This window comes from Corvus hawaiiensis, chromosome 5, assembly GCF_020740725.1.
Source record: "Corvus hawaiiensis isolate bCorHaw1 chromosome 5, bCorHaw1.pri.cur, whole genome shotgun sequence".
NCBI lineage: Eukaryota > Metazoa > Chordata > Aves > Passeriformes > Corvidae > Corvus > Corvus hawaiiensis.
Window position 1 is genome coordinate 36,652,712 of NC_063217.1, and position 17,272 is coordinate 36,669,983.

The 17,272-nt window shown below is 35.4% G+C and overlaps 1 protein-coding gene across 3 annotated transcripts in view; it reads left to right on the forward strand.

Annotated features, from left to right (window-relative positions):
- VEGFC (vascular endothelial growth factor C) overlaps positions 1 to 12,138 on the forward strand; it is a 200,566-nt gene extending 188,428 nt beyond the window's left edge. For all 3 annotated transcript variants that reach the window (XM_048305071.1, XM_048305070.1, XM_048305073.1), the window contains exons 4-7: positions 4,140 to 4,291; positions 6,498 to 6,607; positions 6,858 to 7,188; positions 11,617 to 12,138. In XM_048305071.1, the coding sequence (XP_048161028.1) occupies positions 4,140 to 4,291; positions 6,498 to 6,607; positions 6,858 to 7,188; positions 11,617 to 11,731 (708 nt within the window). In that variant the 3' untranslated portion in view covers positions 11,732 to 12,138. The remainder of the gene's footprint in view (positions 1 to 4,139; positions 4,292 to 6,497; positions 6,608 to 6,857; positions 7,189 to 11,616) is intronic.
- The last annotated feature ends 5,134 nt before the right edge of the window (positions 12,139 to 17,272 follow it).

Consider the following 17,272-nt stretch of genomic DNA (forward strand, 5'->3'; position numbering starts at 1 on the left):
AAAGGGATTAAAATAGAAAAAAATAGAAAAAGGAACACAAGCAGATTAAATAAATATGAATTTATTATATCAAATACCTGTTGTTATATCCCACGTAAGCTTTGAAAGTTAGATAGTAAAATAATGATGATGTTCCATTTCTCAAATAGTTTATTTTCATTCTTTTCAATATACGATGTTTAGTTTTAAAATCAGTCTCATGTCCTTAGCTTAAAAACCTCTCTAGACACACTGTACTCTGTTACACTGGTTATATTTGGCTGGCCTTACTGGCACTTTCTAAAGTGCAAAGATCACAAGTGATGGAAACTTAGACTCAATCAATTTAAGGGAAACATGCCAAAATAAACCACAGTCCATCAGAAGAACATAGTGTAGTTAATGTAAATCTTGGGAAAAAAACATACATAAATCCTGCATTTGAAAAGTATCTAGAATGATGGCCTTCCCACGTAACAACAGTTTTGATATATTTCAGAAGTCAGTGAGCATAATAATAATTTTATGTGTGCTGACACAATGGATACTGGCACATATGGTGACAGTGCTGAATAAATTAATTTAGTCACTGAAGCAAATAAATCCTCTGTATAAAAATCTGCAGTTTTCTGGAAAGTATGGCATGAGGTCCTTCTAGTATAAAGAAGAAGCTATCAATGCCACGGATCTAAATTACATGCCTTTTGGGGCTTAAAGTGACCTGGTCTAGGGAAAGGTGTCCCTGCCTGTGGCAAAGGGGTTCTACTTAAATGATCTCTAAGGTCCTTTCCAACCCAAACAATTCTATGATTCTAAGGATCAGTGAGAAGGAATATATGGAAAATTGCATTTTCAGGAGTTCTGATAGTGCTTTTTGTCAACACATTCAGAGATTCCCATGTTCTGTCAGATTTTTTATTTTTTTTTTTTTTTTAAAGTTTAAAAACATACTAAGTTGTAGGTTGTGGACAGTACTTGAAAGAGAAATCCTAGAAAGGGTGAGAAAGACTGGAAGACCTGCCATCTGGCTTTCTATGGCAAAACAGCCTTAGACTGGCTGAATGGAAGGTGTTGAATTCTTATTCGATGCATTATTTATTTATGGCTTTCAACTGTTCTTCATCTACACAGAGCTTCTGTTAGTATGTGTTGCACTCTGATCAGTAACAGTGTGTTACTGATTTATGTTTACAGTTAGCAGCTTCTCTGGAGGAGGACAGAGCTTTGTGATTTTGTATGGGGTTTTTTTGTTTTTTCTTATATATAATATTCTTTAGTTATACAATCACTTATTGCTTCTGTTGTTGCTTTCCACTGTTTTCCTGACAATGCAGTGTTGGTGGCAGAAAGGTACAGAACAGCAAGTTGAATTTATTTTTTTATTTGCCTCTGACTGGAGTAATACTCATTTAATATATTTTAATTTGCTGTTTCATTTATTATAATAGCATTTTTCAGAACAATAAAAGCTCTACACTTTGAAAAACTGCTCTAATCCCTACTGCTATCAGATCTTATGTTCTTCTGGGGACTGAAGCTCATTCTTTGTAGTCTTTGGGACTGGATGTCTGTCTTTAGGCATTGGTACGTGAAGGAAATGGCTTTTCCCTTTTGCCTGTAGAGTGAATTAGTCTGTTTTTTATTATAATTTAAAGTTGGAAAGGAAGAGAAGATTTGGGCTTCTAAAAATGCAGTAAAACCAATCTTTTAGAGAATGAGGGATCAAACAGAAATATAAGCCATTTGGTCTCCAGGAAGTGTTACCCATTTGGGCCATGTGGGTACCAGCAACAGTAGCCATAGTAGCCAGAATGTTGCCAGAAAAAGAATTGAGAACCAACCTCGTACTGGTTATGAGGCATTTTTCACAGACATATCCTTTCTAGGTACTGACATTTGGCTGTTAAATGTTGCCAAACATGCCCCATAGTGAAAGCAGATGTTGAGCTTATTGTTCTGTTGGATGAGGAAGGTGAGCAAAAAAAAATTGTAGATGTTATCAAAACCATAAAGCATTGTTTATGGTCAGGTTTTACCTAATCTGAAATGTTTTCTTTAGATGACGATTCAAACACAACTGTTGCGTGTTAAGAGTTTACACTTAAATAGCTTCATTGAATTTAGAGATGCTGCTATCACATCTGAGAGAAGAATATAGATTTTCTTTAGGATGAGTCTTATTTTCAACTGATAGAGATAACTTAAACTGAACTATTTGCAGCCCTAAATACCTTTTCTGTAACAGACTACTTTTCAATAATTTGAAACCTCTTGTGAAACCTCTTTATATACTTTCGTTATTGGAAGAGAGGAATAAATATTCATATAGTATCCCAACAACATGTGCTGGCAAAAGTGAAGGAAGAACAAATCAATAATTCCAACACCAGTATTTAAATTCCAGCACTTCCATTAATGAAGATGGGTCTGTTTTCTATTCTTTTTCAAAATGTTAGTTCATGTCTTGTCTTAAGCACTTTACAAGAGTGGGGACTAGGAATATAACACTATGTATAATATAATCTCTAATACAAATAGTTGAGTTATAAATATAATGTATATAGATAAAAATACAATAGTTGGCTTAGTTTTTTTGACTTTATGTATCAACAATAGCAACTCTCAGGTGATGTAAAATACATTATTATTAAGAGAATTTATTTGAACAACTGAAGGTAATTCAAGGAGGTCAAGGAAGCTACCTTTACATTGTTTAACTAGACCTTTTTCTCATTGTACCACTGAAGTGTTGATGGGAATAGTTGTTAGCAATATTTGTCTCCAAACCTTTCACAGTTTTAATGGAAGGATAAATGTAAATTAAGATTAATTCATATTCACCATCACTTCCACCCGTGATTGATCCATCTCAGCTGTTTTTGTGAAATTTCCCTCGGTGATCTCCTGAAGCTGAACAGGACAGTTGGGCAGGGACCTACCTCTTTTAGGTGGTTTGGAAATGTAGCAATAGTCCTATGCTGCCATCTTCAGTGGTCTGGAGTCTGCTATGCTTTGCAGCATAGCAAACTGGCCTACAGCAAGAATAGACAAAGAATATGCACTTGTTTTCCAGCTGCAGTTAGGCTCATTCAAAGACTCATGCTTATTCTATTTTCTAAGATTTATCAGTTCTTGCTGCAGTGGGTTTTTGTTTCAGCTTCAGAAAAGCAAGTTCATACTGTCGTGAGAGAACAGAAAAACAGGATTTTCTTTACATGTGTAATATTGTAATTAAGTTCATACTCTTTGTTCTGTCCATCAATTCATATATATCTTCTAAGAATCAGCTTTCTAAGCAGGTATTTAAGATAGTAAAAGCTTGTCCATTTGTAGGTTTCTGGCTGTCCAGGTTGTCAGAGGTCTCAACAGCAGTGCAGAAAATTACAACTTGTTAAAAAAAAAAAAAAAAAAAGTCTTGCATATGTAGGTGAGTTTTGTCCTCTGATTAAAGATCAGTAGTAAAAAACATATTCAAAGAACTCAAGCATGTATTTGTCTTAAGTATATACTGTATGCAGAAATTAAAGCTATTTTCATAAACACAGTCCTTTTTGTCTTTATCTACAACACCACCTTCTTCCTCTCCAATTTCCTAGCTTGTGCATTTTAATTTATTATGGCCTTCAAATAGATGGATATTTTTAAAAGAAATAAGTACATAAAGCTATTGTCATATATCAGTACAAAAATGAAACCTCTGTGTTATGATTATTGCTCTTCTTGCCAGAGGCATCTCGGTATTTTGTGATTAATTTAAAGGGAATTTTATAATACATCAGGGAAATGGAGCCACATTGGTGTAAAAGGCAAAAGGGATTGTAAGTATAATCAAAAAGTTGATTAGAAAGTCTCTTTCCAGATGACTGTGTTGAACTTAGTGAAAACTCAGTAGATATGCCTGGTGGCAATTAGGCATTAATTTTTTTCGGTTACCCCAGGACAGTACCAAACTTCAAACTAGACATGGACTTGTGGCCTTATCATATTAATGACTCAAGACCAAAATTTTAAGAAGTGCTACTTGTTTTGCAGCTGGAACAAGAATCCAAAACAAAAAATCTGAACTTAAACTCGTGATAGGTTTTTCGTATGTCCTTATATTTTGCTTAGTTGGACCATTAGTGATCTTTGTAAGAACATTCTTGCTTTGCCTTTTGTAGCTGTTTGAGATCACGGTGCCTCTGTCTCACGGCCCCAAGCCCGTCACAGTCAGTTTTGCCAACCACACGTCCTGCCGGTGCATGTCCAAGCTGGATGTTTACAGACAAGTCCACTCTATCATAAGACGTTCCTTGCCAGCAGCACAAACTCAGTAAGTATAAGCTTGCCTTTCCTTTCACGTTATGAGCAAGCCTATATAATCAGATTTAAAATACTGCTGGGAAGGTTGCACAGTTAGGATAGGTGATCTATACATAGCAGTAGCAGAACGCATTCTGCAAGGGAGCTGCCATTATTTTACACAAAGAGAATGTTACTAAATTACCTTTTTACCCATTAGATAAACTGAAGTGAGATGATTTAAAACTGAAAAACAATGTGTGTGGGATTTTCTTGATGTATAAATATTTAGGAGGTCAAAAATACATAATAGACTAACAGTTGCTTTAAGGAAGAATCAATAACTAGAAGCTGGACTGGAATTAATTGTTGACATTTTTAATAAGGTGAGTGAATAGAGCAAATTTCTCTGAGGTGTTAAGCATTTTCCTCAGTGGTTTCATTCAGTTTAAGTCTGGATGTTTTCTGACACATAGATTATATTCTATTTGAGTTCAACTGATTTAATTTGTTTGTCAAAGCATGGATCATAAACAGTGGCTTGGAAGTAAATCTATTGATAATTAGTTTAATTACATAATTAACAGATTATAAAGAGTCAATAAAAACCCAAGAGTTAATAATAAAGTCAAAGGATGTTGGCTCTCTCTAGCTTCTCAGTATTTCTAGACTAAGAGCTGTTGTAATGACCAGGGCAAGAGTTTATTCTAGCCAGGAAACAGCTACCTGTAGTTGAGGGAGGTGAGAGTACAGACACCAGACTTGAACCAGCATTCACAGGTCGCTGTTTCTCCTGTGACTAAGGAATCATGCTTCAACAAAGGTAAGAGAACACAGTAATAGATCAGAATATATAAAGGTCTCCTCTACTGTTACATACTGTCTTTAAGTTCAGAATCTATGGCTTTGTACAATAAAACAGGCAGGAGGCTTTGGTTTGTTGTTGTGTGGCTTGACTTGGTTGGTTTGGGTTTTTTTAACAGAACACAATAATATGTCTGTAAATTATCCATACTATTTCTCAAACAGAATCAGGAGGCAGGCTAAAGGAAACATATGCCAAGTGAGGCAGCAAGAGTGAGACCATTAGTGGAATGAAATCAGGAAACACAAGTTTGATAAAACATGAGGGGAAGCAGGGTGATGTTAAACTACAGCAGTCTGTACAAGCAGAGTGATTTAGTGTGCTGAAGGGGAGGGGTGTACTTGAATGATGATCATGGAAGAATGTCCCAGCACCTGCATTTTTGAATGTGTGAGTAATGGTGCTCAGGGGAATGAAAAGTGCATCAAATGAGTAATGTAGGTGTTGTCTTAACAGATTAGTAGGATTTTAGAAATACTACAGAAACGATGAATAAATGACACAGCCCGGATACAAGAAGTTAGGCTTGACTTGTTCAAAGATGTAATGTCAGCTGCGGTGATAAAGAAATTGCAAGAGATGAAGATGAGATAATACACATAAATATTCTATCAGTGATTCACCAGATAGCTCAGTTCACTCATTCTTTAAAAAGGCAACAGCTGCTGCCTTTGGATTTTTTTGCTTTCTTTGGTTTCCACTACCTTGGCTACAAACTGTAGCAGAAAAAGAGGACTAAAGTGTTAACTTGTTTATTGCCTTTATTTTTAAAGGCAGCGCTGCTAAAGTTCAAATCTTTAGGTTCAAGAAAGCTCACCAGAATCTGAGTGACTAATGAGAAAGTGTCAGCTAATGGCACATAAATTTCACATAAACTGGAATGGAATCTGATAAACTGATTTTTTTTTTTAAAGTTTTGTCTACAGCATTCATTATAAAATTTATCTGCTGTCTTTTGATATCCTAAGTTTGAAAACATTTTTGTACTTAAAACAACACATAAAATGATGCGTTACATGCAGTATTTGGCATGCAAAAATGTTTTATACTCCTGTTTTCTACCTGAGGTTTATGTTCTAGGGCTGTTTCCAAACTACATTAGCAAAGTACAAATATAAGTTTCTAGAAGTTAGAGCTGAAACTTGAAATGTGAGAAAGTTTCTTCAATAAATGGTTGAAAATCTCTGTAGTGGGGAGAACCTTTAGTAACAGATTTGACAGGAATAAAAAAAAAGATTATGAATGAACTGACATTCTTAGAAAGATATTTGCAATGGAGAGAAACTAAAGCAATCAACAGCTAGAATTGATTTATTTTTTTTCTCCTTGAGTTCTTATGGTAGTAAATCAACAGCATTTTTTAATTTCACAGGTGTCATGTGGCAAACAAGACCTGTCCAAAAAATCATATTTGGAATAATCAAATTTGCAGATGTTTGTCACAGCATGATTTTGGTTTCTCTTCTCACCTTGGAGATTCTGGTAAGCACTTTTTCTTAAAGGATTTAGTGTAGTTCTATGTTTAGATTCACCTAAAGACAAAGAAGTAGTAGCAATTATTTGTGTCTTTTTCTGTATCAATACTACTACTGGTTGTTGCCTGTCTTTTTACATATGCTTGTTTTTGAAACACCGTAAAAGGTATGGATTTGCTCATTTCTTCCCATAAAAATAGGTGTGAGAGTAGACACAAAATTCTGGTAATAGTGTGATTTCTCTGCTGCTTTTGTAGACACATCTGAAGGATTCCATATTTGTGGACCAAATAAAGAGCTGGATGAAGAAACCTGTCAATGTGTCTGCAAAGGAGGCATGCGGCCCTCGAGCTGTGGACCTCACAAAGAATTGGACAGATCATCATGTCAGTGCATGTGCAAAAACAAACTTATCCCTGCTTCCTGTGGGCCCAACAAGGAATTTGATGAAGAAAAGTGCCAGTGTGTATGTAAAAAGAGCTGTCCTAGACATCAGCCACTAAATCCTGCAAAATGCGTCTGTGAATGTATAGAATCTCCCAATAAATGCTTCTTGAAAGGAAAAAGGTTCCATCACCAGACATGCAGGTAAAACCTCAGTTCTAATTTCTTTTAGTGTGTTCAAGGCATAAAATTTTGGGTTGTGACATTAGCTGTCTTGTTGAATTGCTTTGTAACAGTCTTAAGTAAACAGTAAGTCTGTCTTCAGTTTTATCTTCTGTGACTTCGATAATCTCTGAGGAAGCTACTAGGCATAATAAGTATTTAAACCATGTTTAGTTTTTAGTACTCTTACTACTACTTCATGGGACTTATTTCCTTTTGGTGAAAATGAACCCTAAGTTCAATCTCCCTATATCTTATGGTATTTAAAATCCTACTCTGTTTTTCCCCATGAACTGAATATTGCAATTCAAGTAACACAAATATTGAAATAACTCAAATATTCCTAATTAGATTTCAGGGTGTAATTCTGGAGATAACATCATTCATTTCCACTTCCTAAATTTTGGAGTCACCTAGCTCTGGGTGATTTTTGTGAAAAGTAGACATGTATAACTATAAAACAGACTTCCCAGATCACCATTTAAAATAAAACTTAGGAAGAAAAGTCTGCAGTTTCTTTATATACCCTAGGGCCTTTTCTTTCCATACACCCATAGCATTAGCAGTCTATATACATAAATGTGAATGACTTTAGGTTCTGAGAAACAACCAGCATTATTTCTGCTTTGTATATTATGTGAGGAAAGCTTTCCTGTAAAATTCTCTTGTAAATTTCTTAAATTCATTAATTAAATTAATTTAAAAAATACTTAAGCAATGCCATTTGGAGAAGAAGGATCACTTATTTCTAGTATAGGGGAATTATTTCTATTACATGAATGACAACAATTCATGCACTGCAAATGGAAAATAGCAAATTAGGACATTTAAATGTCTGTAGTAACCTGATGCTTTATCAAAAATAACACTTATTTAATTTAACATGTAATTATTTGGGATAAATATATTTCTAGATATATAGACATCATTTCATCTTTATAATGAAAAAATGTCACATATAAGTAGTGACATTTCCACTGAAGTCTTTGAAATGGGGGAAAAGATGACTGGCATTACTTGTTTTCCAATATTTGGCCTTTGAAGTGAAATAGAAGAGCTGTTAGAAACATCAGAAACTAATTTTTCTCTATAATTCAACTCACATCATTTCAATTTTATGTTTGCAGAGGAAAAGAAACCAGCCTGGTTACATAAGCTCTACATTTTACAAAGCCTTTACACTATAGGTGTCACTTCCAGCAGTGCTACAAATATAAACCACGTACATTTTAAAAGAACATGCACAACTGGAGAAGTTAAGAAATGTCATAATAAATATCCAATGTTGATTTCAATGTCTCTGTTGATTTAAAGACTTAGTATTTGAAGGAGGAAATTGAGTTCAGCCTTTCTCTGTTGTGGTTGAATACAGTAAAAAGTTTGAATCACTTTCTCACTTCCAAGGACAGTATGATATAGGGTGCTTCTACCTTTTTCTCTTTTCTGAGCTGTTTTTCTTTTGGTTTTGTGTGGGGAAAACCTTTATACCTCTGGAACCAATAGTCCTGTAGATTTTAGCACTGCCAAGGAAAATAGAGGGAGCAACCTCTTCTCCTTAAGAAAAGACTTAGTGTAGGTTTCTCACATTTTGTCTCTGTCCAGCACAAGCTGTCTCTAAAAGGAAAAAATCCCTGCAACACCCTTTTTATCTCTGAAAGATCTCTTGCTGGTTTATAACAGCATCAATTATAAAATTGAATTTATATAATATATACATGAATTTTATAAATTTATAAAACATAAATAAATTTATAAAACAACTCTGCCTAGCTTTGTGCTAGATGTGTGAGCCCTAGACATGAACATAATCCTGTTGTCATGTCCTAGACAGCTCCCTGTGGAGACAAGTAATCCTTGTAGCTTCTGGTTTTGAAGCACTAATATCTTTATGCACTGTACCTAAAATGCCTCTACCTCTAGTGTTACACCCTGCTTCAGATGAAAGTAATACAAAATCATTTACAAAGCAGAGGATGGGATGGAAAAAAAAAACCCTCAGGATACTGGCTTTTCAGGTGATTTATGCTGTTTATCAGCCCAAGACTTGTTTCATCTGTGGCCTTGCTAGGCTGCCCACAGTGACTATATGGGCATTCTGCAGCAAAAAATCACAATTATTGACCATAATGAGAAAGTTGCTTCTGATTTGCCCAGCACTAGGACTAGTGAGAGAACATCTGTCTGAGCTCCGGCGTGCTCAGATTATGCTCATTGAAACAGATCTCTGTCACATGAAAACACTCCATAAACAGCATTCAGACCAAATCTTTTGAAAGACCTTGTCTATTGTTCAGCAGTTTCCTAAGGAAACCACGTTTATGTAGTTACAATGAGTGCTGCTATTCACCCTGTGCTACCAGCTCTAAAATTTATTTTGGTCAGTTTTGGCTGGGCCAGATTACTAGGAACTTCATCTGCTAAGCACTTTAGAGGAGGAGAGGGACTTTCTTGCTCTTTTGAATTGTCCCAAATTAGGATAAGACTGAAGTAACCTGAGCTTGACTGCTGCTGGACACAAACTCACGTGGGAGAGGTGCTGTATAGCAATGTCAGCTGCAAGTTGAAGTTCACAAGGAGGCATGAATCCTAAACAAAGTGAGCTCCTCATGCTTAGTGTTTACATGACTGCTTTTCATTGTGTACAGTCATAGGTGTGTGGAAGAGTTTAGCTTTGCATCTTTTTCTTCTTATTTCATTTTACTGTCATTCAGTACCTGAAATGGTCTGAACTTTCATGGCAGAGACAGCAAAAAGGTGAGTTCAGTGTTTCATCCACTGAATCTCTGTGGAGTACCTTTTGCCCAGAACAGACCTACTGCTGGTTGCCTATTCACTCACAAACCTTTTTGTTGCCTTTTACCACCGTGTCCAAACTTTAGGGGGAAAAGACAAGTAGGACTTTGAGAGATTCCCATGAGCTGCTACACTGATTTCAAATATCTATTAAGTGGCACAAAATAATGTTACTCCCTTAATTACAGAAAACACAGTGGTGAACTAATCAATGATAAATGACATTGAAAACACTGAACAAGATGTGACACTAGTTAATAAATGTCACATTTGCAGTCTTCCTCATTCCTTGTTGCTTTCCTCATAGCCAGATTCATTGGCTGAACTAGATGGTGTGAATTAGTGTAACTGTAGTGCAGACCTCATATCATAAATTATTGCAAAGTAGTAACTTAGTATCCAAAACAAGCACACTACATACTAACTTATTTGAATCAACAGTAAGAGTAGCCACAAGCCTGAAATAAGAATTACCTAGGGCAGAGGAGAGTGACATTGTGCAATTTAGCGTGCTGTATATATGTTAGTAACAGTTATCGTAACAGACCATAATATCAGTGTTTCAAAAACAGGTGCACATTATTTAAGTGCACATTATACAAGTTTTAAGTATAACTATGGTGAAATTTAAGACATACACTTTTGTCTTTTGACTCCTTGCCAGTGTCTGAAAAAAATCCCAGACTTGTACTTTGTCTTCATTATACACCAGAAAGTATTTAGCATTGTTATTGTAAGGTTATTTTGGGTCAAGTTCTTGTTTTAATAGAAAAATTAAATAGGAAAAGGAAGGGTTCAGGGACAACCAGAGATATTATCTTTGTATAAGTTGTATTTTTCAGTCAAGGAATTGGTGAGGAAAAATTCTGGTGCTGCATAGGTAGATGTGATTTGTGGTTCAATGCTGTATTTCTGCAAAACTTATTTTAATCAGGTAGGCACTAATTCTGTCCTTTTTCCATTAAGTTTTATCAGAAACATGATTAATAGGCTCTGATTTTTCTTCAGAATGCACGCAGATGCAATATGAATGTAGATATATTCCCACTGGCCTCAGAGACTGGCTGTGGGAATTTGCAACTTGAAAGGAAGTATGTTCTCATTTTCAAGACCAGAGTCACAGTGTAACATATGTAGACAAACCTCTCTCAGGCTTATTGCAGTAACCAATAAGGTGAGAAACAGTCCTGGGTAGGAGGATGATAGATTTGATTATCACCTAATTCTAGATTACCACCTCCAATTTGCAGCATGCAGTAGGTTATAACAAGCTAATTTGAGTACAGAAATATATCCTATTTTCAAAACAAAATTTAAAAACATATTACTCAAGATTAGAATGTGGCTGTAACCAACAGTGTGGTAAAAAAGATCCATGTGTATCCATTGCAATAGAATAATTTCTCTTCAGTATAATTAATTATTATTTCATTGTATTTTGTGAAGATTAGTCTGACTAAAATTGTTGCAAGAACATAAAAAGTTAAAACATATATACTTGTAGGAATTAAATATCCCATTGAGAAATGGCAAAGTGAAGGCACACGGATTTCTGCCCCAGGTAAATATAAATGATTGTGTTATATTAATGTCCACTTTTTGTTTTCCTTTCTTTAGTTGTTACAGACCTCCATGTACAGTGCGAACGAAACGCTGCGATGCTGGATTTTACTTCAGTGAAGAAGTGTGTCGCTGTGTACCTACATATTGGAAAAGACCACTTATGAATTAGTGAAGAGAGCACTACTTGCTATGTTGGTGTACATTTTTCCATTAGAACAAAAGAACAGCAGAAACTTTGATAATATTTGGAATTAAATGTTCACCAGAGACCCTGTGGGGCTTTCAGAGACAGACTTGTGCTTTTCTCAAGATGTGGAAAGCAAATGTAGAAAACAACTGGGGTTCGTGTTTTGTAAAGAACTCAATAAGGACTTATTTTCTGTCAATGACCAAACAGCCTAGGTTCTCCTTCTTGTGATTTTTTTTTTTTAAGAGATAATGACTATATAATTTATTTCCACTAAAACCATCGTGCAGCATTTCTGTTTATAGCAGTAACAATTGTTAAAGCTCACTGTGATCAATATTTTTATATCATGCAAAGTATGTTTAAAATAAAATGGAAATTGTATTATATAATGGTGAGAATGTTTAATCATCTGCCTAAAAAGGAACTCAGATTCAACTCTATTTTCAGGGTTCTTAACAGGGGAAAAAGGCAATAAGGAGAAAGCACTTTTATGAGGGAAGACTGCAGACATTTTCTCATACCTGTTGTGTTTTCCATTTGGAATAGAGTTGTACGGAGGGTTTTGTGAGCCAGTGGTATTTCTGGCTCTAGAATGACAGTAGCAAAGAAGGTATAATTAATGACAGTGGGAACATTGGAGATTCTGTACATTGCCCAAGTATAAAGACTATGTTTAAAGCACAGTAGCAACTACTCACATTCCAATATATTCATCTCCTATTTTATTTCTTAGCAGCACTCCCAAGGAAAAGTATAAAATAATGTCTATTCAAGGTTATTGGTATGAAAGTGGAAATTCCAACACTGCTTTTTATTTAGTGTTATAGGCTACGTTATAAATTTTACAGTTAAATCATTCAAAATGCTTTGATGAGCTTAACTGAGTCAATCAGATCTCTTCATCAATGTATACAGATGCAAATATATTTTGAAGGGGAAAAAGTATGTATTCCAATGGGGACATGAAAGGACCAGTCTGCTGTGGATTGACACAGTCTCTACATTAAAAAAGTCTCTTTCAGAAAACATGAGATCAAACACCTACAATTTTAAAAAAAGGTAAGATTTTTAACTTGGATGGGAAGAGCAATCTATTCAAAATTAAAATGTATCAGAAATTGGAAGGAATTTCTTTACTTACGGAAACTTTACTGGGTGCAGAAGTGGAACAAGCAAAGCTGCAAAGCAAGATTTTTGTGACAGGAATGGTCAGATCTGTAAAAATAACTGTAGACATCAGTGCTGGATCTAAGCAGCTGTTCTTTAAAGAGTTATTAATGAAATATCATAGAAAGTTTGCCAGGAGGGGTTGCTTTTCTAGATTTTTTGTGTTTCATATTTCCTAAAACTGAGTGAAAATTCCTGTTGATTACTCCATCCCCATCATGGGTTGATGCAGTCTAACAGGAGGAGAGATACTTTGAGACTTCACACTTTCCACTATATGCCTGCTATGCTCAGTGTTCTTCCAAGAGGCCAGATATTTATTATCCAAATAGGATAACAGGGTAAAGTTTAGGTATGCAAATACTGAACAATGTCTTTATTACTATATTGCTTCAGCAATCAAATGTAGGTAGACATTTGGACAACAGTTTAACATTGATGCACAACTATAACAACTCACACTTCCCATCCAGTGGCATTATGTCATGCAAATTATGTCCAGTCATGCAAGTCATCAGTGTCTAAATTGGCAATGTCAACATAATAGCAAGAGGCTAATGATCAAACTTAATTCAGCATTCAAAAAAATCCAAACATCCTCTTCTGTAATTTAACTGCTTAAAGGAACTGTAGGTGAAGATTTTAAATTTCTATCCCAGCCCAATACAGAAGAGAGTCAGTGAAGAGAAGACAAACCAAATCTGGTACCAGGAACAGAGCCTAAGTAAGCAGGTATCTAACAGATAAAAAATATACTTGTGGTTACAAAGGAGGAGGGCATGAGTGAAGGCAGAAGAAAACCTACTTTCCATCAAATAATTCCATGTAGATTATAAAAAGTGCATGTTAAAATACTATGCAAATTAAAAAACCCAAACCTTATTAAACTGAGCAATGATCACATGTCTAAATTTTTTTAAAGGATTCATGAAAACAGCTAATAAACCCACTGTGGCTACTTGCATTTCTACCGAATGAGCATACCACACTCCAAGATGGTAAAAACCATCTGAGTAGGGAAGGGCAGACAGGAAGCTCGAAAATGAGACCAATGAACAAGAAGCTTCAACTTTATCACAAACATCAGCATTTAATAAGACTTACTTTCTTGAATGCATGCTTTTTCTGTTTCTTAACTTTCCAAGCATTGAGACTTTTGGGCATAAATTATGCTAATCTCTAAGTAAAACTTAGATTTATAGAGAGCAAATTCCTGACTTGTAAAAGTAGCCACAAATCAGGTTTATGTCTGAGCAAAGTGACTAGTTAACCATTCTCAAAATTATGTTGAAAATATGCATAGAATAATACATACAAGCAGTTGGTAGCATTTTCTGATAATCAGGCTCTCCAGTTCTACATTCCATGAGAATAGAGCTATAAAAATGCATTATAAACTGTGGAGGGCTGGGAGCCCTTGGCACAAGAGCCCTCTGCACTCCCTTGGAGGAGAGAGGTCTGAGGGCAAAAAGACTTTTTCCGGAGATAAGCAACCTTCCTCTGGGTCCTGGTGACAAAGTGAACCACCCCCAGCGTGCCTTGTTTCTATATGGTAATAGCCTCGACCCAGTTGGCTAATAGGTTTCTACCCCACTCCCTGCCTTTCCCATAAAAAGCCCATTTCTGCCCCTGATCAGGGGGCCTTTGTCCCTGGCCTCCCCTTCACAGGGGCTGCTGGACAATAAAAGCTGCCTCTGTGGAACAGCCAGACGAGGCTCCTGTCTCTCTATCCCCGAGTCCACCTTGGGTAGTTTCACAAAGAGCTGAATCACAGGAGCTGGAATCACTTGTAGCTGAGAAGTTGCTACACTTGCTGGAATCACCTGCTGCCCAGGGAGGCCTGCCACCACCCCTGGAAGAGTTACTCTTTGCAGGACGCTCTCTCTAGGACTGTCGCCGCACACCGGTGCTGGCCAGCATCAGACCCCCTGCGATAACAAACAAGAGCACAGACATCAGAATTATTATCATTAGTATTGGATATAGACTCTACAGATTCTATGTGATATAATGTGATTCCCTTTATCTCCATACTGTCATTAAATAATCTGTAGAGTAGGTCCTTCTTGCATCTATTGCATAAAGAAGCTTATAGGTCTACATCATTGTCAGTTTTGAAGAGATATTTGATAATGATCTCCTTGAAATTTTCATCTTCACTTCAAATCTTAAAGTTCTTTAAAAAATATAAAAATAAAAGAGATTTGAAAAGATAGATGATAATTCTATATGCGAGTTATTCTGCACTAAGTCCAAATAAAAAGCTTTTATTGTTATTTGTCTAAAATCCCTGTACCTTGTGCAAAAATTACAAGGTGGTTGGGAGAGGGAGAGTGCATGTAACTGCACTAAATCACATTTAATAGTAAACAGATTTATGCTTGCATTTCATCAGGAATTTACAGCAGTTTCTGTACTCTTTAAATACTCTCTAGGGAGACCATAAATTATGCAAAGTAAGCCCTCTTTACCTGCACTACCAGAGGGACATGCTATTTACAGTATGAGCGCTGTTGGTCAGCTGACAGGGTTGTTTAATTCATGCTGAACAAGTTGATAGTAAATCAGTTCTCTCAGCTCTATTTGAAAGACCAGCGTGAAATCTTACATATGTACTGTATCATCTTGAAAGGCTTAGCATTAGGATTGCTTTCAGTATGCTCATTTTCAGTCTTTAGATCTCAGTTACAACTCCAGATGCCCTTGAATTTTAACATATCTCCTATTTTTTTGAAGCATAACCAGCAATCACATCCATGCCAAAAGACAGGAATGGAATCATTTATGCAGTCAGTAAGCTCATCAACAGATTAGCCTGAAGAATAGACTATATTCTTTTAAATATTATTTATTATATATTTAATTTAAGGATATATTCTTAAAATACTGTGATTTAAAAATAGAATGGATTTTGTATTATTTGGAGGTACAAAAGGTTGCTGTCAGGTAGAAAAGTTTAAAAGTGGTCAATTCAGAATTTTCAGAATTTTTTTATTTAGAAAATATGATATAGTAATAATTCTTTATATTATAAGAATTTTGCTTCCTTGAAAAAATGAAAACAATAGTTGATAATTTATTTAATAGCTTCTTTTTGTTCTCTCTTTTCATTTTGCATTGCAGATAAAACTAATGGGAAAGAACACAGAACAACCTTCTAATTGAGTAATGAAATAATAAGATGAAATGAACCAGGTATTTAATTTTTTTAAGTAATTCATATCAATTTCTAATAAGAACTGAAAAAATTAGGCCACTTAAATACAGGTTTAAGACTCCGCAATATAGTAGAGGTCTTAAAAGCTCTGGAGAGATGAAAACCTTTTTATGGAACACATATCTGGATTCATTTTATCTATACTTTCTTGTCCAAATGTTGTAATGGAATGTGGACAGTAGAAAGCATTAGGAGATCACCAATTTTGCAATCACAAGTTCTAAAATTTCAGTAATTTATCATTTAAAAATTATATTTTACCTATAGTCTGAATCTATGAATCAGGGGACTTTATTTCAGCTTGAGAATATACTGAATTACAAAGAATAGAACATACCAGGAAAACTAATAAAATCCTAAAACACAGTGCTTTGCTCTTTTGTACAAATGTTTCTACTTCTGGCAAACAACTGCAGAAACCTCTAATAATTGTGTATCACCATTTTATTCCCTTTTCTTCTCAGCAAAACCCTGTCATGAAAATAACATTTTTTAGATTCAAGTATTTCTCCTGTTCCTGGGTAAGGATATTATATCCATTCCTGACAGATACTGACCTTTCAGCTGAGTTTCAGCAAAATCTTTATCCCTTTTCTACAGTTATAATCAGATGTATGCGGTCACTGAACTCTTCCCCTTTGCCCCCATTCTCAAATTACTTCTCTTAGATTTCTGGGCCATATCTCGGTCTCCCCGTAAGAATATCTGTATTTCCTTGTCAGCCTTTCTCACATATCACTGCTAACTCTAACCTTCTATTTCCCTTTTATATCCAATCTCTCACTAAAAATAGCATTGCTTTTTTCTCTATTATCATTAAGACCTCTTTCTTCTCTCTCCGTTAAATAATCAGACCAACATGGGGATTAATCTCATTTTAGCTACCTAGAGTTATTCTTCACTACACATACGTGAAAGCAAGTGTTAAAGAGAAGCCTGAAACTTCACATTCCAAGTTCGCAAATCCAATCTGTCCAAGCAAATAATAATAAAAATAATTACAGTTGAGAGCTCCCCTAAGTAAACTTGTAAAAAAAAAATCAGATGCATTGACCATCCTAGTAGATACCACTTGAAACATAAAGGACAATTTATAAACAAAACCAAAATTTATAATATCACTCTTCCTGTAAAAA